Source organism: Eurosta solidaginis, chromosome 4 (genome assembly GCF_040869045.1).
Source record: "Eurosta solidaginis isolate ZX-2024a chromosome 4, ASM4086904v1, whole genome shotgun sequence".
In the NCBI taxonomy this organism is placed as follows: domain Eukaryota; kingdom Metazoa; phylum Arthropoda; class Insecta; order Diptera; family Tephritidae; genus Eurosta; species Eurosta solidaginis.
Genome location: NC_090322.1, coordinates 238647179 through 238672774, shown reverse-complemented (window position 1 = coordinate 238672774; position 25596 = coordinate 238647179). Strand labels below are relative to the sequence as shown.

At 37.8% G+C, this 25596-nt stretch overlaps 1 protein-coding gene across 4 annotated transcripts in view; it reads right to left on the bottom strand.

The window, feature by feature from the left end:
* The window catches only part of Hmr (Hybrid male rescue), an 87794-nt gene that overhangs the window by 11670 nt on the left and 50528 nt on the right, over positions 1-25596 (bottom strand). For 2 of the 4 annotated variants that reach the window (XM_067785181.1, XM_067785180.1), the window contains exons 2-6: positions 6590-6845; positions 6360-6528; positions 5966-6282; positions 5726-5876; positions 3441-3658 (exon numbers count right to left, since the gene is read on the bottom strand). In XM_067785181.1, the coding sequence (XP_067641282.1) occupies positions 3441-3658; positions 5726-5876; positions 5966-6282; positions 6360-6528; positions 6590-6845 (1111 nt within the window). Of the gene's footprint in view, positions 1-3440; positions 3659-5725; positions 5877-5965; positions 6283-6359; positions 6529-6589; positions 6846-18703; positions 18819-24852; positions 24995-25596 lie in introns of those variants that run through there. The other 2 variants (XM_067785179.1, XM_067785182.1) reach the window with 2 other exon arrangements.

Below are 25596 nucleotides of genomic sequence, written 5' to 3'. Positions count from 1 at the left end.
TTGATCTTCGGCCCAACAAGTTGGTACCAATCGGTGAGCTGGGGTGTTCAAGTCAACCAGCCTTGGTTTGGCCGAGGAGGACTATCCATCCTCCCCTTCCATTTTTGGGTAATGGCACCCGGTTGCACGGCAACTCCACCGCGAGTTCCGTGCTTGTCTCAGTGTCCCTCTTTCATTGATTTTGATATCTCTATATCTGATTAACAAGTTAATCAGATTGAGATATTGTGTTTTGTCGCAATTTAGGAATGTGGCCAACCTTTTCTGTCCTGCAGTGTTACAACAATGTATAATACATTGTTGACGACGGAGCTGGTTTTGCTTAGATATTGCTTAAGGGCCGCACTACGTTGACAAACAGAGTGAGCTTGGCACCTATTATGCTCCGTATTAAACACCATCACAATTAAAATCAAGGGATGTGACCAACCTTTTCCGCACACAGACCTGTGAGTGCCGAGTGCCCGCTTCAGCAATGTCTCTCGACATCGCTTAAGACCACACTCGTTGACAAACATTGCGCGCCATATTGTGCTACATTTGGCTTCCATATTTGCTACTATTATTTCACTCCAATTTCCACTCAATTACGCAACAATTATGCTCCATTTTACACTCCAAATTACACTCCTACCACAATTAAAGGGATGTGTACAACCTTTTCCGATCACAGACCTGTAAGTACCGAGTACCTGCCCCAGCAACATCTTCGCATAGCAGTCGGCCACACAGCAGTGATTTGACAGCATCAAATCTTGCCACATTTTTGGATGTGGCCATCCATTCTGCGAACGCCTCCTATTCGCTTACGCAGTCTAAGGCAGCCTCAAACATCTCAAATGACGAGATGAGCACCGGCCCACTCGTACAATTATCGATTGTTTTTCGGCTGGCAATAGACATACGTTCCATCTCTCACCATCTTTCAACCGTGTTTCAGCATATTTTACCGGCATCTCCGGTTGCCACAATTATGGGGTGTGACCAACCTTTCAGGACAGGAGGTGAGACCTGAGTACAAAGCATCGTTCGATGCAGTGCATCAGATCACACTGGCTTCTCCTGCTCCCGCGGTAGCAGTTTTTATAAAGACCTTGCCTAGGGTCCCACAGGGTGATACCCGCGTCCACCCTGCTACCTTTCGAGTAAAACACCTTACTCATGGATTGGGTACCCATGGTATTATGGTCGCCTTTTACGACCGGTATACCTACCGTGGGTATATTCTTTCCCCTAGCCCACAGGGGTAAGCAAATTGTTACAGGTGGAAGTAGTAGCCGTGACCAAAGCAGTAGGAGCTTAGACGGCGGCCGCGTTACTTCTACATTGACAGCCAAGCAGCAAATAAGGCGATCATCTCACATAGCGCAACATCTAAAAGTTGTTTCAGAGTTTAAGCAATTCTTATAGAGAATCGGAATAGGGAAAACTATTGGGGACGCGGGCAAATGTGGATAGAAATGAAAATGCGGATGAGATAGCTCAAAAGGGCACATTCCTCGAGCCGTACCAAACTTATTGGGAGAAATTAAAATAAGGCGAGTGTTGCTGATGATCTACCAACCAGGACAGGGGTGCAACTAAGCACGGGGCAGCAGGTCTTACGACCTTACACTAACAAATTAACTTTTATAACTAAAATAAGGGGATGTAGGCTAAGATTGGTACTTTGACTGGACATTGCTTTCTGGCGTCACATGCTTTTGAAATAGGCTCCGTCGTCCCTGAAGGTTTAGTGGAGTGCTATCGATGTTGATGATCTTTTGCCAGATATAAATCCGGCACGTTCCGGTAACAAGCACCATTGAGGTGCACGTCCGACCATCTCGAGTACGATTTAATATAAATACATTGAAGCTTTTAGGCCCTCCCATCCCACGCCCCCCGTGGTCTTCGGCTGTTAAAGAAACAGAATTCGGCTGGCGTAGGTGAGGTTGGCAATTGGGTTAGAGAAGCTATAAATTGCGCTAGCTTCTCCTTGAAATGGTTGCACTATACAGCCTCTTTGACAGACAGCCATACCTGTCGCAGGTATATTCTAAGCGCCCTAACCCACTGGGATGTTAAAACATTGGTCCTGGTTTCTGATAGCGTTTTTCAGTTTGGTCCTTGAGCAACTTCTCGTAACACTATTAACTTTCTCAGTATATGTGAGGTCCACGCGGACCAGGCAGTTAAACCGTACGTTTCCTCATAGGCACAGTTTACATCGCCATTTAATGTTAAGTGGCAGATAAAATCACAATGTAAGTGTGAGGGAAAGGGGAGTGCGCTAACACGTTTGCACGCTCATATATTCCTACATTACGTCCGTATGCTTACGTCTACGATAATGGCTATGTTCACGAATATGAATGGGACGGTGAATAGATCCCCCATCGCGTTAGGGGGCCAGAATATACCCGCAGTATATATGCCTGTCGTAAGAGGCGCTAAAATACCAGATTCAAGGGGTTGTGTAGCGCAACTATGGGGTTCGATTATTCGACTTTTTTCAAAAACCGGTTTTTCGATTATTCGAAATAACCGGTTTTAAGTTCTCAAACCCGTGGAAAACCGGATAAACCGGTTTTTTAGACTTGCCCAAAATACACTTGGAAAACATGAATTTATGTTGTCATATTTCGATAAACTTTAAAAGGCTTTTATAATAGTCCTTCTGAAAAACCGGTTAACCGAAGAAAAACACGGGTTATTCGATATTCGAAATTTTGGGATAAAAAAACCGAGCAAGGAATTAAGAAAAAACCGGCTTAAAACCTGTTCGAATAAACCGGGTCGATCACCCTAAGCGCAACCCATTCAGGTTGCCAGTGCAATATATAGCTTCTCCAAACCCAACTGTCAACCTCACCTATCCGTGGCGAATCCAGTTCCATTAGCGAAGCTCTGGCGGCCCCTCTAGGGGGTGGGAGGGCGTTATGGTCAAGAAGGTCGCATGTGGTCATAACAAATCGTTCCCGAGATGATCGGGCTTGGTGCCGGAACGAACCGGATCTGCATCCGGCAAAGGACCATCAACATCGATAACACTCCCCAAGGCCTTGGGGGAGTGTCCTTATCGCTACAACAACAACAGCAGCTGTATGATAGATATGTTATTTTAAGCTTTCACGGCATACGATACTACGAAAACACGACAAAGCGTTGTACGCTTTTATGATAGTTTGCTCCTAGTCAAGTACGGCTTACTTTAGAGCTAATTCTCGGTATATCCGCTTTACTCATTACGACTGACATTTTTTTGCCGTTACTCAGTACTCCCATACCCAAATACGTTTTAGCGCTCTCACGCTTTTACGCTAGTACCTATGTGCTTGTACGCTACTACGCTGATATACGTACGCTTTTATGCTTAACTTAATATGAAGCATTAGGATCCATATATGTAGATCATTAATCGCAAATTGCAATCAAAATGCACACACACTAATACATACCCTTAGTAAATGCTACATCGGTCCACGTTTTCGTATATGCTTCATCCAATTTTGTGCAATTTTTCATTGAAAATGATTTGGACACACCTTCAGTGAGCGTAATTACAGCTGGATACTTTTTCATAGCAACCAGTAGACTAAATATATTTTTGAAATGATCGATTGGTTCACACCAATCATTTTTGAGGTAATATGAAGACTTATAAACAGTAAGTGGCCTGTAAAGAAAATAAAAAAATTTAGTATTATGTATAGACGATTATTGCAATGGCATTGGCTTTCAAATTTCAATATTAGACATTTTTTTACTATTAGACAAAATCACAATCTGCATATTGGACGAAACCAATTTTTGTAAGAGATAGCACAAAGTAATTTATACTTTCTTCGAAATTAGCCTCCAAAATTTCGAAATTTAACTCTTTCTAATATTATTTTTTAAATCATAAAAGTAAAAATGTCGAAATGGTCTGCCTTCTTTTCATATTTGAACTGTTTACGCTTTGTAGGGTTTTATAAGGCGCAAGAAGGGAGATAGATATTAAAAAAAAAACTTGGCAGATAAGTTAAACCCGCACATGCATTCAATTTAACGCACTTTGATAGTGAATGCGAACCACCTATCAACTTTCAATAACTGTGATAAAATTCTAAAAAAAAACACAATGTAAACCTTTCAAATAATAAAATTTAATTTTCAAAAGCTCTTACATACATACATATGTGTTAGAGGCTAACTTCGATTAAAGGAGAAACTGCTCTTTTGGTTATAACTCGTATCTCTTATTGTGGTTGTGTTTGCCCTAGTAACACTCCCCGAAGGCTTAGATAATGTATATGGCAGTCTTTTGCGGGAGTGAATACGGTACGCTTTGGTACAAACACCTCTGGTACTGGCCCGCCTGTCTTGGGAACGATTTTACTTCCTTTATATTAGGTCGGTTGAATGTTTGTTCGCTTTTCATACAATCTCTCATTGAGCTACAAACGTGAAACTTTACACATAGGTTAGAACACCGTGACAATGCAACAAAAGTAAAAAAAAATTCGTTATATGGCGCACGGATCGAAATAATTAGATACGAATTAGAAAATGTTCAAACCAGCTTTTAAGTAACTTGTCGATGAGCTAGATACTTGAAATTGCAAACTTTATTCAGAGGTCCGTCATCGATGACACGATACAAAAAGATTCGCTAGGGGGCGCACGGGCTGAGATATTTAGAAAAATCATACGAAACGGAGGGCATTTTGGGTTTGATTTTTATGTAAGTTCTCATTGACCTGCAACTGTAAAACTTCACAGATAGGATAAGGCGCCCAGAAAATTTAAGAAAAGGAGAAAAAATTCCGTTAGGTGGAACACGGATCGAAATATTGAGATAAGAATTTGGAAATTGGGTGTTTTGAGATCGATTTTAAAGTAACTTCTCATTAAGCTACAAACATGAAACCTCAAAGACAGGTTAAGACAACGTGAGAAAGGAACAAAAGGAGAAAAAAATTCCGTTAGGTGGTGCACGGATCGAAAAATTAGATAATTTGGAAATTTTAAACCGGGTTTTAAGTAACTTCTCGATAAGCTAGGGGCTAAAAATATAGAGCTTAATTCAGAGGCCGATGACAACCGATGACGCAATACAAAAAGTTTCGCTAGAGGGCGAACGGACTGAGATATTTAGAAAAATCAAACGGAACGGGGGAAATTTTGGGATTAATTTTTATGTAAGTTCTTATTGAACTACAAGCGTAAAACTTAACGGATAGGTTAAGACGCCGAGAAAATGTAAGAAAGGAGAAAATAAAAATAAAATAAAAAAATTTTAAGCACCTTCTTTATATAAATGGACAAAAATCAGCGAAAAAGGTGTCCTTATATAAAGACATATTCTTGCTAAACTTTGATTTTTAAATTTTGACATGGAGATTGCAAAAATATTTATAAGAAGTAAAAATATAAAGGTGGAGCGCAATTGATTGACTTATAATATCTCCTTTCCTACCAACTTTCCAATACAAGTAATGCGCGTTCCACTTTTATATTTTTACTTCTCATAAATATTTTTGCAATTTCTATGTCAAAATTTAAAAATCAAAGTTTAGCAAGAATATGTGTTTATATAAGGAGACATTTTTCGCTAATTTTTGTCCATTTATATAAAGGAAGTGCTTGAATTTTTTTTTTATTTCTATTTGTTTACCCCTCACACTTGCGGCTTTTACTCCGCTTGCCTGGGTCCAATCTTCCCTTATTGTAATTTAATTAACAATATTTAAAAACTCACATTTTTAATATATGTGGCATAAAGAATGACAAAAGATGTTCTAATTCGCTGTATGGTTTTGTTAACGCCGCTGAACCGCTCATATTACGTTGCATGACTTCCCATTCGTAACGTGTTTGTATTTGTATCCAACATTTCATTAATTTTGTAGCTAAAAAATGTAAAAGGGTATTAAAAATTAAAAAAAAAAAAACAAAAAAATCAACAAAAAACCCAACAACTCAGCGTCCTTCAACGCACCTTTATCACCAACTTCATTAGCTATGGCATTCCAAATAATGCCTTTACGTCGATAATCTTCATAATATCTATGCGTACAATCATATAATTCTTCATATGGTTCTATATTAGCAATCAGTCGGCGCATTTCAGGCGTAATTAAGAATTGTCCCTTCAAATGTCTTGAGAAGAAGAATTTATTGACATCATCATCCAAATCAATCACTTCTATTTCATCATCAACCAAAACGAGATCATCATCTTCCACTGATATTTCAGTTGGAGGTGTTGTTTCCTTTTCGACATACTCTTTGTCGTACGGCAGTGGGCAATGCGTTCTAAGTTTTGGAAAAAAAATGTATACATTAGTATTCTTTAACAATCGAAAACAAAATATTAAAATTCTACTACTCACTTATCCCCTATAAAGCGCCAAAGAAAAATCATTTCAGTCTCAAATGCCATAATGGGTCGACGAAGCTTTGTTTTTTTACGAATTTTATTAGCAAAGAATTTCCGCAACCGACGCACATAAATTTGATAGCAATAACGTAAGTCCACCCAAGCATTTTTGCAGGCATCCGCTGTAAGATTTTTGGAAAATTTGGTTAACAATTAGCGTAAAATGTGTGGAAATCCACATACCATCACTATTTAATTTTTTTGCAACTTTTTCCCAAATTTCAGCTTTAACTTCAGCATTTGTGAAGTTTTTATGTGTTGGATCGTAGAGTGCGCGATGTCGTCGTACTCGACGTATGAGGCGCCTATCAAATGTATCTTTTGTTTTGCGAGATTTTTGTGTTTCTGCTCTATATATCGGGTCTATCATATTGTCCACCTGGATTGGATCTGTTAAAGCACCAGCAGTTTCCCAAGGAGCTGGACTCTCCAATCGCAGCTAGAATTAGATAAGGAAACATTGATTTAAAAATAAGTGTTCGGAATAAATGGAAAACAAGAAAGATAATTTATAAAAACAATTATTTATTAGGCAATTCAGATGAGCTGATTTAGTACAACATTTAACCCTCACCCTCTTTTTCACTATCACTATCACTCTCACTCTCAGTTTAACCCTCATGCTCACCCTCGCGCTTACTTAATAACAAACATGAAAACATGGCCGTCTCCAAAAAAAAAAAAAATACAGCATTAAGAGCTATTTTCCAAGTAAGAATATAAATAAAATAAATGTAAGATGCGATAACCTTCGAAGAGATTTTACGCCGAGCTTCTTTTCCAATTTACGTCGTGCTCTTTTTAATTTTTTCTATAAATTGGCGAGACAGGACCTACTTGTTTTATGCCGACTCCGAACGGCATATGCAAGGCAGATGACTTTTCACTGAGAAATTTCATGGCAGACATTCACTCGGAGTGCTTGCCAAACACTGCCGAGAGGCGACCCCACATTTTCTTCTAACTGAAAAAACTTGTTTCTAAAATGTTGATGTTGCTTTGCCCGGAGCGTGAACCCAGGATCTTTGGTGTGGTAGGCGGCGCACTCTGCCATCACAGTACGGTGGCCAAATAAGAAGATAACTTGCATTTATTCTCCCTTATACATATTTCTTTCTCAATTACTTCCTTTATAATTTTTCTAACTTTCCCTGTCAGCACATTTCTTTTTTCCTTCCCCTCTTTCTCACTTTTTTCATCGCTTTCTGGATGCGTTCCCCGCTCTATCTTTATGTTAGTATTTTCTCAATCTCTTTCAGTTTGTCTCTTCGTCCTTGTTCTCTTGCTCTATACGCTTGACTCCCGATCTCATTATCTACCTTACTTTATCTATCTCACCACCTCAAATCTTGTTGTTGTTGCTGTTGTGGCGATAACGACACTTCCCGAAGGAATTGGGGAGTATGTTGTTGTTGTTGTTGTAGCAGTGCTTCGCCCCACCTAACAGCCGATCACAAATTGTCATCAATATCCTCTAACGGGAGTCCAAGGAAACTTGCTGTTTCAACAGGGGTGGACCATAATGAAAGGGGTGTTAGAGGCGTTGGTTCCACATTACAATTATAGAGATGGTTGTTGTCATGTGGGGACACATTGCAAGAGGGGCATACATTTTGTATGTCGGGGTGGATTCTGGATAGGTAAGAGTTTAACCTGTTACAGTATCCAGAACGAAGTTGAGCAAGAGTGACACGCGTTTCCCTGGGGAGTATGCGTTCCTCTTCCACAAGTTTTGGATACTTTTCTTTGAGTACTGGATTCACCGGGCAATTCCTGACAGAAAGGTCCGACGCCTGTTTGTGGAGTTCACCAAGGACCTGCTTGTGTTTTTTTGCTTCATACGGCTGGGTTCTCAGGTGTCGTATTTCCTCAAAATGCTTACGGAGATGACTCCTTAAGCCCCTAGGCGGTGTTGGCTCATCAATCAGATGTCTGTCTGGATGCCCAGGTTTCTGGGTATTCAACAGGAACTGTTTGGTTAGCATCTCATTTCTCTCCCTGATGGGGAGTATTCTCGCCTCATTATGTAGATGATGTTCTGGGGACATAAGAACGCAGCCCATGGCGATTCTGAGAGCAGTATTTTGGCAGGCCTGTAGCTTCTTCCAGTGGGTAGTTTTTAGGCTTGGCGACCATATGGGTGACGCGTAGCACGTAAACGGCTGGCCAACTGCTTTGTGTATAGTAATGAGCGTTTCTTTATCTTTTCCCCAGGTACTGTCAGCAAGGGATTTGAGGATTTTATTACGGCTCTGGATTTTCGGAACAATTGCGGCTGCGTGCTCACCAAAATGTAGATCCTGTTCTTTTTTTTGATTTAAACCGCAATTTATCTGGGTGCTGATGGCATTTATCGCGGTGGTGGTGCTATGGAGTTTTCTGAAGCCGTGCTGATGGGAGGCTAGCTGCAAATTTGCTTGGAAGTAGGGGAGCAGAATGGCTTCAAGCGTCTTTGCTACTGGCGATAGGAGAGATATCGGACGATACGACTCTCCTATGTTAGCTGGTTTCCCAGGCTTTAGTAGCGGGACCACCTTGGCCATTTTCCATTTTTCGGGTATGACAAAGGTGGAAAGGGACAGGTTGAAGAAATGTGCTAAGTATTTGAAACCCTCTTTCCCTAGGCTTTTAAGCATCGGCATGGCTATGCCGTCTGGGCCCACTGCATTGGATGGTTTAGCGTGACCAATGGCATCTTCAACCTCTCTGGCGGTGATGGTAATTGGTGACGCGCTGAATTTATGTTTATGTGCGTGTCTGTTGGCCCTCCGTCTATCTTTGTCGACCGTAGAATGCATTACATATTGACGGCAGAAAGCGCTCGCGCATTTTTTCAGCACTTTATCGCCGAAGGCGATGGAAACTTTGTCATTGTGCTTAGACGGATTCAATAGGGACTTTACGGTGGACCAAAGTTTACCAACACCGGCAGAGAGGTTACAACCTCTTAGGTGCTCCTCCCATTTCGCCCGCTTGTGTTCATCCACAAGCAATCTGATGCGTTGGTTTATGTCCCTTATTTGGGGGTCGCCTGGGTCGAGCTGTCTTATAAGGTCACGTTCTCGCTAAATTTGCGGCCTCCGCCGGGAAGTGGGACCGAATTTCGGGAATTCTCCCGGCGGGAATTAAACGTGCCGAGGCGGATTCAATGACCCTGCGGAAAGCACGCTCCCCTTGGCGGGCATCAGTCGGGATAGGGAGGGCAGCAAAGAGGTTGTCTGTAAAAGATTTGTATTTCTCCCACTTTCTTTTTTTAAAGTTTATGAAAGTGCGTTTTTCTGCAACGATGAAGTCGGTGGTACGCTCGAACGAAATAAGTATAGGCAGCTGGTCGGATGCCAATGTTACCATCGGCTGCCAGTTGACGCAGTTTACGAGTTCTGCGCTCACGATTGAGATATCCGGCGAACTGTGACAGCTTCCTACCATACGTGTGGGGGCGTCTCCGTTTATTGTGCAGAACGTCGCTTCTTCTATTTGATCCGCCAACATCTCACCCCTACTGTCCGCCTGCAAGTTTGAATGCCATAGATCGTGATGGGCATTAAAGTCGCCTAAGATAATGCGATTGTTGCAAGTGAGTAAGGCGCTAATATTAGGGCGGTATCCACTGGGGCAACAGGTGGCGAGGCCGCCTCCATTTCCGCTCATGCGATCTGTGGACATTACACCCAGAACAGGTTTGCAGTGCAGATCTTGCTGTGAGTTTAGTCTCTTGAATCGCAGCAATGCGGATGTTGTGCCGCTTCATGAAATCGACTATCTCCGTGATCTTCCCAGTTGGGGAGTATTATCGATGTTGATGGTCCTTTGCCGGATGCAGATCCGGTACGTTCCGGTACCATGCCCGACCATCTCGGGAACGATTTGTTATGACCACATGCGACCTTCTTGGTCATCCCGCTCTCCCACCCCCTAGATCCATGAGGAGTTCGGGTCGCCAGGACCTCGGCTATTGATGAAACAGGATTCGGCACGGATAGGTGAGGTTGACAATTGAGTTTGAAGAAGTTATATATTGCGCTGGAAACCTGAAAGGGTTTCGCTACACAACCCCTTGAATCTGGTATTTTAGTCGCCTCTTACGACAGGCATACCTACCGCTGGTATATTCTAACCCCCTAACCCGATGGGGGATAGGTAAGTGTAGACGTCGTGGTAGAAGAAGAGCTGGAAGAATGGAAGAGAGAAGTAAATTAAAAGGAAATTGGATGAAATATAGGGGAAGGGACTTGACAATAGAGTTGGAGAGGTTGAAGAACACTAAAAGAAGGAGAGGTTTAGCTATCGGAAGACAAGTGGAATTTTTTTTTAGTTTTACAAGTACAGACGCTTTGTTTTAACAACAGATGATAAAATCCAATTTAATATTTTTTAACGCCTCCTCGAGCTTTTGATTTTTTCCGAAAACGGTTTTGAAATTGATTTTCATAGCTTCCGTTTTACGTCTCATTCAATTTAATAATTCTGCAATTAACGAATATAAAGCAAAAAAAATTAACTGAAATGTTAAAAATTTTGCTACTATTTTCGAGCTCACAACTGTAAATATTGACATATGAATAAATATAATATTTATCACACTATATTTGCCTCATTCTAACAGCAGGATATGACATATTTTCATGTGAGCAATCAACGTTTTGTCATCCCTCGTACATATGTAAACTGTATACATATGTACATAACTACATTTACTCTCTCTCTTTAATATTCTGTTAAGTTTTGGCTCTCCTCTCTTTTGCATTACTACATTTTCTCTCCCTTTAACATTCTGGTAAAGTATTTCTTTTTTCTTTGTCTCCTAACAAAAGTAGTTTGACTGGGTGTTCTCTTCTTTAGTTTGTGTTTACACTAATCAGATATTACATTCATTGCTAAGGCAACAGATAAAAAAGTACATAGTTAAGAAGAAAATCCATAGATAAATATGAAACCAAATAAAAAATCGAAAAACAAACCGAGCTGATTTCAATTATTGCTTATGTGTTTTCTATTCACTTTTGATTTTGACCATTTTCTTATGAAAGGTAATGAGACACAAATATTGGAAAGAAAGAGAGAGCAGTATAAATTGAATTAACTTCACGGTACTCTACTCCTCTCTTCTCAACGCGATCGTCACCTTCGCATCAGAATTAAATCCTAGACTTCAATAATATAAAAGTCGTCGAATATAGAAACAGGCCAACTCTAATCAGCTTGTGTGTATATTAAGCTGGGTCGATTTATTAACCTATGTATATCGCGCCATCGATTTTTCGATAAGTTTTGGGCTCAGGAAAAAAAAGTTCCACTAAGCATACCCAAAAAAATAATTTTCGAGCCTGCAAAATTTGAGTTTTTTGACTTTTTTTTTCTTTGATTTTTAAGGCTTTTTTCATGACCTACTTAAAAAATTTTCATTTGATTTTAAAATTTTCATGTATACCCTGTCCGACTCAAAATTGTCCGCTAAAAACTTTGGCGATAACAGTTTAAAAAAAAAAAATTTTTTTTTTTGGGTTTTGAGGAGTGTTTTGGTGAAAAAATTTATTTTCGTTGGCATTAACAGTTTTTTAAAAAACAATTTTTTTTTGGTTTTTGGTTTGGTCGAAATCGATTTTTTCATTTTCAAGGCTCCAAATCGTTTTTTATGTATATGTTTCCGTTAGACCCAACAATAAGTATACCAAAATGATCAGAGGACGAGCTAAGTTGATTTAGCCATGACCGTCTGTCCGTCCGTCCGTCCGTCTGTCCGTTTGAACGCAAACAAGTCCCTCAATTTTTGAGATATCTTGATGAAATGTGGTAAGCAGGCATATTTTGATAGGGGATTTGACATTTGTGGGAATCGACCGGACCGGACCACTATAGCATATACCTCCCATACAATAGATTGCTCAATAAGAGGGTTTTCGCCATTTCTGCCCCATTTCTGCCTCATTTTAACAGCTAGTAACATCAAATTTTACCACAAGCATTTTTCATTTTTCACCACCTTGCTGAATATTGGGACGAAAAATTTCACGCGAACACCAAACGTTGAAATGCCAGTGACCTGTCAAAAAATCTAATCAACGCTTTGAGTGTATGTAGCGTAAACAGTTATGTTATTGCAGCGAATGTTGACATCACTATGCTGTTAGTAAATAATCGCAACAACAAAACACAGCAAGCAGCGACACTTATGTACAAGGCAACGAAGAGATATCTAACACACACACTTGTACTCATCAGCCGAAGTAAAGCCTCGAGCCATAAGCAGATTTTCATATAGATTCGTTTTACTCAATCTTATGCATTATGAGTAGATTGTACGTATTTTATGCAGAACGGTAGATTGGGCGACATTGGCGCCCAAAAGTAGCCAACTCCCAAATTTTGTTGCAAGCAAATCACAAGAAGCAGAATTTGACATTTTTGCTTTGGCTAAGCCTGTTGGTATACTTTGCAAGTCAGATTATTTTTCCCATTGGTTGGCAGCTTTTCTAACATTTTTCGCAATTAAAACTGCAATATAACAATCGATTACGACACAAAATATGTTAGTAAGTGTTTTTGTTGTATAGGGAGAATGTTTATAACAGTGCTTCGCGAAACTTTGTGTGTGAACGGGCAAGGCGTAATAAACTTTAATTGCCAAGTCTGAAGTTCCTTCATATTTACAAACGCAACACCTTGATTGATTGCGGCGATGTTCTTGGAATGCATAAGCTTGTGTTAAGCGCATCTAGTTATATGAAAAATGTAATTGTGCCGCGGCATGTAGTTACTCACACATACACACGCATATGGCTAGTAGAAAAGCATAAACTACAAATATACATGTATATAGCTGGAAACCAAGCATGAGATACAATTTTTCCCGAACAGATTTTCGCTAAATGACTAGACCACCTTAGGAGAAATGGGTGAACGGGAAAACCGAGAGGATAAAAGCAGCGCAAGCTGAGGAATCAGTTATCAATTTGATTTAAACACGCTTTTGTGAAGTGCGTGATATTGAAGTGTTATTGTGAAGTACTCCCAAAGTAGTTTAATAAAGACCATTTTGTATTATTGAATATTGGAGTTATTTATTGGACAGTTCAGCGATTCGAATGTTAGTAGAATGTGCAAAGTAATCAGGATTTTCCCAAAATTCGTTACATTATGAAATACAACTTGAATTATAACATGTTTGGTGTATACCGACAATACTTAGTGATACCTTTTGAATGTCATGACTAAACAGTTCGTGAACAATTGCTTGTTCGAAATACGCTATAAATGTAATAACACAAGGCTGACATCTATAAGTACATATGCATATGCAGCATAGATTTGATGCTCTAAGCAGGAGGCCAGTGATTTAACATGTGTTCGGAGCAAGCTAATCGTACGTGAAGAGAAACTGCGCACAATCAACTAACACTGCTCTGTAAAGATTCGTAAATAAGTATGAACGAGTATGTATGTATATTAGTGTTGCCACATAATATCCCATCATGCCTATTAAAAAAGGGGTACTTTTGGAATTGGAATTGGGGACTGCAACACCATTTTAATTTTTTAAATATCCACGCAGGGCCGCCGAGAGAAAATCCGGACCCGTGAGCAAAAAAAATACCGGCCCCCATACTAAAATTAACGAATTCTCAAAATCAAAATTACCATCTTTTACATATTTATATGCATTTGTATATATGTACAAAATATATTTAAGCGTATACATGCATACGTATTAGGCTGGGTCGATTTATTAACCGATATCGCGCCATAGATTTTTCGATAGGATTTGGGCTTAGAAAGAAAAAGTTCCACTACGCATACCCACAAAAATAATTTTCGAGCCTGCGGAAAAAAATAGCGAAAGGGTCAATTTTTCAACCACAACAGTCCCCAAAACACAAAAGATATCTGTTTTTTTTTTTTTCAAAAAACTGGTATCGCCAAGTTTTTTACATACATATGTACATACATGTATATCGCTGTATAAGAATTTGCATCATACCGAATTTTTCTGCTGGAACAGAAAACGAATTCAACTTATGCGGGGTGCAGACACGTTAAGAGATTTTTAAAATATGTTGAAATTTAAAATGGTTGCTATATACGAAAGGTGATTAAAGGTGTGTTTTGTTTATTTTCTGTAAGCAAAAAGCTTGGATAGCATTTTGAGATTCCCGGGCCCCCTCAGCCACCCCTCCCCCCCCCCCCCTCTCGCCAGGCCTGTATCCACGTCACCAAACCTCGATTAAATTGTATATAAAACAAACAAATAAGATTAATTACTCGTGGGAGGGACGCAACAAATTAAATGGGGTTACACTGAAATGACAGTCCTTGGTCGGGAAAAATACCGAGTCGCTCCGGTAAATTAAATGCTAGTCTGTTTTTACTGTAGACAATCGGGATGTTAGGTTTAAAAAAGGTTGTATGTGTGCCTGTGAAAGTCGAGATAGCATATGTTAGTTTTATATCTTTCGATTTTCGCTGTGAAGTATTTGAGATTTTTTTTTTTGAAAAAGATGCATATTTATTAAAAATTCAAATTGGCAAACATTTAGCATAAAAAATTGTCAACGCAATTGTCTAAATCACAAATATGGCATCACTGGAGCTTACGTAAATTCACGTGCTATGCATGCCCACCAAAAACTGTGTCCCTTATATAAGGCATATTTAATTTGCCCACTTTGTAAATTGAGAATTTTCATCTACTCTAATTCCTCTCAAAAACGACCGATTCAAGATGCAATGGAGAAAAAGGGCTGAATAACGTTCTTACACGAAAAAAAGTATATATATATATGTGCACCAGTGATGCTGAAACGTATACAATAACATTTAGCGCATGTGTTAAAAAATGAGAGAGCTTAGCGCTACACCCGAAATATTCGCCTTACTCCACTTGAACTTGTAAAGTATGCAGTATCAAATGATATGTAGGTATGATTATTTATTTTACTTTTTATAAAACTTAATTCGTTTTTCATTATGCCTAAATTACATGTGTACAAATTTATTTAATTTTCATAAACATGATTTTTCATGAGTGTCGAAACAAAATTATTGAATGCAATAATCTAATTACTGCTGTTTGTTACTCATGGTACGCATGCACAAAATTTGAGCATTTACACTTGACATGGTTTCTCTCATAAAGCTCAATCCTTGAAAGCAGCGCATACATACATATGTAAATACCACACGCTTCACTGTCAACAGTCTTCAATCAGGATCGATAAGTTGACTTTCCTTTCTCACAGTGCAGAGATTTTTTCTTGCAGGTACGTGTGCGCTAATCTGTGTGAGAGCATTAAACATTTTCGCAAATGGGCTAGCAAAAGATCACCGCTGATGTACACTCATTAAGCTAATTAGAGAAATAAGCACTTTTCATTCAACAATGCACATGCATCAACTAGCTTCGTTCAATATTTACATTATCTAAACTAAATGAAAGTTGCTGCCATTAGCTGTATTTTTTTGCTAACTATTACAATTAAAACACTAGCTAGCTTGCCGAATTGCATGGAAAGCAACAATAAAAAGTAATCGAGTTGAGTTGGCTAAGCGGTTTCAGCAATTTTTCATATAGATGAGTTTAACACAAGCTTATGCATTATGAGTAGATTGCATGTATTTTTATGGAGAACGGTAGAATGAGCGACACTGGCGCCATCTGATATTGAAAAGTAGCCAACTGCCCAATTTTGTTCCAAGCAAATCTTAAGAAGAAGAATTTGACATTTGCTTTGGCTAAGGGTGTTGGCACACTTTGCAAGTGAAATTATTTTTCCCATTGGTTGGTAAATTTTCTAACATTTTTCGTAATTAAAAATTGCAATATAACAATCGATTACGACACAAAATATGTTAGCAAGTATTTTTGTTGTATAGGGAGAATGTTTACAACAGTGCTTCGCGAAATTTTGTATGTGAATGGTCAAGGCGCAATAAACTTCAATTGCCAAGTCTGAAGTTCCTTCATATTTACAAACGCAACATCTTGGTTGATTGTGGCGATGTTATTGGAATGCATAAGCTTGTGTTAAACGCATCTATATGAAAAATGTCATTGTGCAACCGCCTTAAACCTTTACAATGGTTGCTGCTCTTCTACTCTTGCTGTTTATGGTGCGGTGTCATACTTGTAGAAAGCCAACTATGTATGAGTTAAAGCCGAACACAGTTACACTCAAAGAGCAAATATTTTCCCCCAATGATCGAAATGTTCGTGTCTAATGCTTATCAAATTTAAAATAAACTCTTAAGATAGATTTGAAAACTGTTGAGTATCTAACGAAATAACAGCGAATATCTAATTTTATTTGTACTGCTAATCTAATAGCAGATCAAGCCGCGCAGTAGTCGTATTCCTTATTACTTACAACCGTCTATACCATTTTTTGTTGGGTGTCCCATCATACACATTCTGCTCTCAACAAAACAACTAATGCACTTAACAGAGCCGAAGCAGGCCGTCCAAGAAAAATGTCTTCCCAACAAGCAATATTCAGGTATTTTTTTGTAAACATAAGTGTGTATGCGTGCAGAGAGAGCGTATACCCAGATTAATAAACTCTCGAAAAATTATCAGAATTAGATGAGAAATGAAGCAATAGACAGCAATGAAATTGTCTTTTAAGATATTGCAGTCTCTTTTATGCATCTTTTCCTCAATTCACAATTTTTAACTTAATAAAAAACTGAATACAAGGGAGGAGGGAAAGAGATAAGAAAAAAGTTTTTTTTTTCAATAATTTGATGGTACGAAAAACTAGTATTTCTCCCATTTCTTCTTACTCCCTTGGCTCATATATGGAACTTTTAATTGAAGAGTAGAGAATCATCCGAGAAAAGGAAAGAATATACAAGTTGTGTGGGGAGCTTTCATTCTTTTTAACGCAAGTGCAAGAGTTCACTATACACTGTAAAGTTCCGGAAAACTATGCCATCGGTAAAATAGAAATTGATGCAAATTTTTCGAACCTACTGATCCCCTAAAAGTAATAGTTAATGGATATCAACAGCTGTCGCCTTGTCCGTCCTGATGTCGCGTTGTTTAAATTTTTCCCAAATTATTGAATAAATTATAAAATAAAAATCGCTTCAAATAAATGTTTTCAGACATTTAAAATCAATGAGGGCAATCTCCGCTTAATTAATAAAAAATATTCGTTCAACGTTATCCACACAGAACTAGTTTGATGTTCTAATGGTTGTCGATAAAATTATCGATATCGATAAAAAAGCATTCGCTGATCGAAAAAATGTAAACAATAGAAAATAATTGTTATAAAATATAGACAAAAAAATATTTTATCGATACCTCAAAAAGTAATTGAGATTAACTAGTTCTCACACTATTGCAAAATATTGTTTACCGCTATTGAAGATCATCTCTAGAACTGTTAAGCAAATATTAAATAGTTTATATGCCACATAATTGTTAACGACAATCGATCACATCGATAAAAAAACAATCGTTAATCGATGAAACATAATCGGTTTAATATTGTGACGAGTTTTCGGAAATTCAGCTTATTTAACGAAATTCTACTGACGTTCGAATCGCTGAACTGTCGAATAAATTAATCCAATATTTCGTATTACAAACTGGTCTTTAGTTAGACTAATTTGAAAGTAGTACTTCACAACTAATAGCGTGTTTAAATCAAACTGAATACTGACTACTCTGCTTGCGCTGCTTTTATACTCTCCGTTCATTCATTCGCATATTTCTACTAAAGTCTACGCGTTTCGCCTTCTAGAACTGCTGTACCTCCTGCTTGGTAATTGAGCTACATATATGCGCGTGTATGTGTGAGTAACAACTTCGGCTGATGACTACATCTGTGTGTGAGTTGTCTCTTTTGTTGCCTTTTATATATGGGTTTAAATGATGATTGATGTTTTCATGTATATACGAGTGGCTGCTTAATGTTTTTTAATTGTTGCATGATTATTTATTTAGTATCAGCTTAGTGATGCTAATATTCGTCACAATATGTACTAGACAAATATTGCATCGACATTGTTGTTTCCAATAATAAAATATGCATATATATTGGAATTAATACATATATCGATAGAAAAGAATGATGATTCGTTAAAAAATGTGTGGCTGTTATTTGTGTGGTTCCGCCATGACCTCTCCCAAAACATTCGTTCAACCATTCACACCCCTAGTTATCAGCCTTTTACCTTTTCTTTCATTCGTTGTCTTTTAAAAAAATTTAACTACCTTCCGAAATGTTGTGTAAACACAAAAAAATAGATGGTAATTAAAATATTTATTTGCAAAATTCTTTTTATTTCGCTTACCATACTTTCAGACATTGTAGATCGTTTTTTTCTTTGTTTCTTTGCCGAAGCGGAAATTTTATTGTACACATACAAAACCACTTGACGATTACAACTGACAAAACCTCACTGTAGCAAATAAACGAAAGAGGAAAACTAAAACATACGTATACACACATGCATGCATACGTACATACATACATAAAAGTGAGTAAATTTTTATTTCATTTAACAGGGCTTCTGTTCATAACAGAGTTCTGCAATTGATAAAATGTCGCTTGGCAATGCACATGCTTTCGCACTCACACATTCATAGAGTTGCCATAACAATTTTAAATACTACCCTGTAAATAAACCTTGACTAAACGTCAAATGGATGAACCGAGACTTTGTTGCTCACTTATACATGCTCAATCCGCTTTACAATTCTTGAATTCAATTCAGCAGGCGTTCTCTTTTGTGCTTTCATTTTGCTCTGGCATTTATTGTTATTAAAAGGAAATAAGGCGAATCCACATAGGGCAAGGCGGATCCATACCAGGTGGTGGCAAAGCAAATTCAACCAATTCGCCGTGCACAATGTTAAGCGAAAAGAAAATTTTGTGTTGTATGGGAAATAATCTAGAAGAAGCAATCAGCTGTTGGGATAACAATACCTGTTACTGAATTCGCCTTGACACAGGGTGGTGGCCAAAGCGAACTCAGTAAAAGGTTGTGTTATTCCATCAGCTGAATGCCTGTTTTTCCAATTTTTTGGCAAAATCGGGTACAGCAGAATGTCAGTAAAATGAAGTCAGCGATAGCGTTCTTTGCATTTGAATTCTGAATTCGCTTTGCCATCACCTTGTATGCATTCACCTTGGTGATAGCAAATCGAGTTCTACCGAATTCGCCATACAAAACAATGTGAAATCAAAAGGAAATTAGCGTTGATTTCGTTTTACGTCATACAACAGATTTTTCCTGTATTCAAATTAAAAGCAAATGTTTGCAACAAGAGGGAAATAGAAAGAAAGAAAAAAAAACGTGAAGAATTAAAACTGATTCAAACCAAATTCGCAGTACCATAGAATGTCAAATGTTTCTCTTTACTAACAACCCTTAAAAACCCGTAAGAATAATCAATGTAAAAGCTGTTGGTTTTTTGCATGCTGAATTCGCCTTTGATAGTGAGGACACAGTTGTAATCTTCAAAATAAAATTCAATAATTGTGAAATGTACAAGCAGAATCACTATTTTGTGATGAAAAGACAGATTAGATTTAGCCATACAAAAAATATGGTCCTATTAACATTGCGATGTCCTAGGACGGGACCATATACTCCAGCTCCGCATTATATCAGAATAATCCATGGAGTACCCACAGTCCAATAAACATCGTGTAGTGATTACAATCGTTAAAAACGAGCAATGATCGGCTTACAATATGTTTGTGTAGAAACATGAGTTTGTCCATTGCTGCATTACAGTGGAGTATAATGGTAAGTACTCCAGTGGACCACACGGTCCAACGATTTTTGCAGGGTAAGCGACAAACTTTAAATCAGGGCTATTCATTTCATAGCACAATTGTGCCCTCTCAATTCACACGCATATGATTCGCTCTGTCGTCGTTAATTGAGTTAGTCGTCGCTTGGCACTTGGCGTAGCAACATCGGTTATGGGTATCGGTATAAAAATATGTATGAAAAATTATGCGCGGTATATATGCTTGTTGTTAGCTCGTTGCTTTCTAGCATTGTTTACTATATAGTTTGGCAGCTTAAGTAGAGGTTATGTTGCGAATAGAGTGGAAGGCAGTGGACTAGGCAGCGAATGTCATATAATGAAGGAATGGTGTTCGGAGTCTTTTCAAAGTTAAAAAAAAATGATAAAAGCTTTAATAAAAATAAAACTATTGTTTTAATAACAACAAAAACGCCTTATATATTCTATATACATAAATTCGTAAGGATTGTCTCACTTTAAAATTTGAGTTAAATAATCTAAAGTTTGTTTTTGAAACTGAGTCGAGAACTGTGCGTGTGAATGTGCGAATTTTCACCGATCAGCTGTTAGTTGCGCTACTTGGTAAAATTTACAATGCTTTCTAGTAAGCGACTAAATGAAAAATCAATTCACCCGCACGATCATCGCGACGATTGCGCTCTCACTAATACAGGTGCAATTTCAGTTTTGAATAGCCCTGCTTTAAATACACCTCTGAAATTGCTACGTGAAAAAATTATTACTACTAAATTTCAATACGTATTATACTCAGATGTAACTGAAATATGTGTCTATGTTTCACCCTCTGCACTAATTCTATATATTCTATGCGCGTCCACTTTTATCACAACTGATTAAGCTATATGTGATACACAGAAATACAACAGAGGGTTGTGTCTCCGCTTTTCGGTACACCCTGTTGCTGAAGGCGTTTTTTTTTTTTCACGCGTAAAAGAAACGTATACGGGTGTAATAAAAACGCGGCTAGTAAAAGGGAGAAACATTGTAAACCTGAACAAGTTGCGCAACTAACAGCTGATCGCTTAAAATTACATACATACACTAACATCACTAAGGGCAATATTACGAAAATCTTTTAGAAATTTCAAGTTAAATATTTAAACAGACATAAACTTTGCGAATTTTAGAATATATACCATTTAGATCACTTTGTTTGCAGTAATTAAAGAACATTTATGCTTTTTTAATTATTTAGTTATCTCATCCTTTGTTCTAACCCTTTTCTCCAATCTCAACTCAATATGCGTTTTAAAACTAACATTATTCTCAAATATCAGCCTCAATCGAATAACCACTGATAGCATTCCCGAACTGAAAATACAATTTGAATATCCAATTTGTGCACAGTTCTCAAATTGAGAAATTTCATTTACTCTAACATTTTTCAAACATGGCCGAAACGAAATTTAATCATAAAAGAGAGAAAGTGATATGAGAACGCATTTGTTTCTCACACAAAAAGGTAGTATCGATGGGTGGTATTTCGTTCATCAATAGCGATGGGCGTGAACTAAGTTCTGCTAAGCGACCATATACATATACGATGAGCGAATGTCAGCCTTTTGACAAATGGCTCATAAAAAATTATGTTAAAAGTAACTAACTGTAAGTATATACCTAACTTTCACTATGAATATGCCCCATTTAGCTTGATATCCCCGCTCGTACAGTAAGCAAGTGTTACACATAGTCTCGTTACATAGGACGATCGACCGATACGTAAATATGAATCCAGTTGTGTGTAAGTAATGGTTTTTTTGTTCGTGAATCGTGAAATTGTTCTACGCGATAACGTAAGCATTTACGATCATGTGGAGATGAAATGCCGACTTAAGCTTTGCTTACAAACGTAATTTAACATCTATCCACAAATCAATCTTAATAACATATTGGCGTTTTTTTTTAAGAAAACATCTGAGGTTCCCAGTCAACCATAAACATATTACAATTATATGTAAGTACTGTACGACCAACCACAATACAAAGGAGTGCATGTGACACGTGGTTACCGTAAAACATGGCGGAACCATACAGGGTGGCAGCACGGTAACATGCATACAAACATAAATAAAAATTCCATTACTTTGTTTTTGTAAATCGATGGACTAATGTCAAAATCGTACTAAAAAGTACCAATCAGCTGATTAAAGCTTGAAACACAATGCTCTGACGCCGCGAAATAAACGCGACGAACATCGCCTTGTCAAAAATAGAATCCCCATAATTACATGAAGGTGAACACAATGAACGCCAAGAGCGAAATTGTTCTGTTTTGTTAATTTCTTAACATTTTGGGCGTGTTTTAGCAGTCAAGTGCTAAAGCAGAGAATTAAAAAAGTTTTAATTATTTTCATCTTTATTTCTAAATAATGGCCACTCTGAATAAACAGCGTCAATTTCGCCCGGAATTGTGTTTTAAGTAGACGAAATGTCTGGGCGTAATTTGAAAAAATGTCGTCGCTCGGCATTGTGTTTCAAGCATAAGATGTAAAAGCACTGAAATAAATAAAGTAGCTCTCGCACCAAAAAGTTTTTATACAATGAATGAAAACTCTTTGCTCGTACACGCTATGCGTTCGTATATACTCAGTTCCCTTTTACACCAAACAGCTCTCGAACTGTGTTGGCATTCCCTTTTATGCTCTGTAGTCGCGTTTATTGCAAGCTGAGAGAGTTTATTTGCAAGCTGAGAGGAAGATATAGCAAGAAAAATTTGAAACCATTGCGAATGAAACTAAGTGTGATATCTTATCTGCCAAGTGCCTGACAGGATGGTCAATATGGCTACTTTTTAGCGTTTTGACAGGGTGTTCAATATGGCGGTGCATAGGGCCGCCTATCTTCAGCGGGTGATAGAAAGAGATACAGAATGAGACAGCGATAGTCAATTACAAATCAAGTGATCCAATCACTTTGAAATTTTGACGTCTATGCAGAAGATATCACACTTAGTTTCATTCACAATGTTTGAAACTACTCGACGGTCATTGTATAGGTTTACAAGTAAGATATGTTTGTTTCTCTTTCTAACACACTGCCGCTGGAAACTGATCGAAGTGCAAAAACAGTGTGGATCTTGGTGGAATGGGCGTTTGACACGGAACGGAGAGTCAAAACTACCGAGGTTGCTGCCATCTGGATCGATGCAGGGATGTATTTATTAGCGGAAAAAGGAGCGAAATTTCAGATATCGGTTGCTGTGATGGTAAATTTTTGTGGACACATTGCCTATGTGTCAAGGCCGAACCAAGTTCGGCTCAAACGGAAATATATTCCCACCAAATGTGTGAAATGACAATATCAAGTGTTTCTCAAACCTGTTGGGGAGACTCTTTCAAATGGTATAAGAAAACATCGAAAACCAAATTGAGAATTTGAAATTTCTCCAACCTTTGAGATTGGGTAAGATCACTTTTACAATAGCCCAAACAACACTTTTGTTCAATCTAAATCAGACATCGGGAAATAGTGGAATAATTGTGCACACTCAATTCACACGTATTCTTATTCTCTTTAGTTTAGTAGTCGCTGAGCATTTGGCGCAGCAACATCGATTGTGTGCCTCGCTCGCAATGCTGACGAATGTTGTTAGCAAGCGACAAGCAAAGATCGTTTTTTAGTTTTTTTAATGCGCACAAGCAAAAAATATTTTATTTTGACCAACCCTTTTGCGCAAATACAATGTACATATGTATTTTATTGTATAAACCTTTTGCTTGCCATTGCATTACAAAAAAAATAATAAACGACCTTGCCTTGGTGCTTTCTAATAAAGGAATGAACTACGCAAAACGATGCATCAAGTGATGTGCGCTATCATCGCGCTCTCACTAATACATCTGCATTTCCATTTTGCCGACGCCTGATCTAAATTTTAAATTAATTTGAGAACTTACTCTATTCTCACATCTTAACCGTAACTTCTCCCAGGCATCTCAAATAACCATTTATAATTTTAATAAGACCTTTTCCCAACTTTTCAAACTGAAAAATTTCTCTAGCCCATCTCAAACGCTATAACATGAAATCGGGAAAAGAGAGCTGATTTTGGGAATTTTCGTTTCGTGGTTTTTGGGTTTTCTCGTATGAAACATAAGATGAAATAACTACTGTTGAACTATGTATACCAATTTAATACTCTACTACGTTAACGGGAGAGAGAACGAATACAATGTAGGTATATATATCAAATAAGGGTTGCCAACTTTACTCAAACTACACACGTACACCGTACTTCTTGCCTCCCATCTGCTCACAGCAACAAATATATATTTGTACAGCTTGTACTTCGGCTGAAAGTCGCATTATAAAAATATATATATATATTCAGTCTCTTACAGCCGACTAACACTACAAAATAGCATTCGCGAAATTTTTACATAATCTGAAAACAAGCATTTATCGAACCCTCCACTATATACGTGAACTAACACGCTCGTTTCGTTCTCTTTCAATTTTCTCTGTCCCTCAAAAGAACATGGCTGGGGTTTCTCTATTATCTTTTCTGCTTGTGTACAAATATAGCAATTCATGCATACACATCCACATGTACACATATATGTATGCTAGTACAAAAGCAAAAATAGCAAGCAACTTTGAATGCACGAATTGTTGGAAAATATATCGTGATACTTCACACTAAAATAAAAGATGTACTCACAGTATCCATGTCAACTTCCATAGCCATTTTGCAATTTATTGTGCACCACTTAAAACTTTAAATAAATTGAAAACTTTAAATTTACGTCACACAGAAAATTTACTTGCTTACAATTGAGTGAACATACCAATACTAAAATGTGAATTATAAAAAGCTGTCAATAAAGAGGAGAAAAACTCGTTCCATGTCGCTGTTAGCTCTTGAGCAAGAATGTATGTAACAGTGTATGCATTTGTGTATACATACATACATTTCATTGCATAAACATACGTGTTTCGGCTATCGTGTGTGCTAATTTTATGACGGCAGCCCTCTAGGAAAAGACACATTCTGCAATACATATTGTTTCCTACAGGCACAACTACACGGCCGATCGAGTGTTCTCTGTTGTGAGGATGAAGACAATAAAGTCAAAGATAAGAGAGATAGAGATATAAAGATAAATACAGACATAAAGATATAGGTTAAGATAAAGACAAGGACAAAGACAGAGATAAAGATAAAGATCAAGATATAGACAAATATAAAAACAAACATAAATACGCATATTGTCACTTGCGAAGCGAATATATTTGGCGAGTCGAACGTATTGGCGAATTCACATCAAATTTGCATTGTGAGTGGCGAATGAACTTATTCGACTGCAATGTGTCATTGCCATTCAAACAAATTTAATTAGTTCATCCGAATTTGACGTTTCTGTCATCTGTTTTTATTATTTATTTGTGCACAAACAGAAATGTA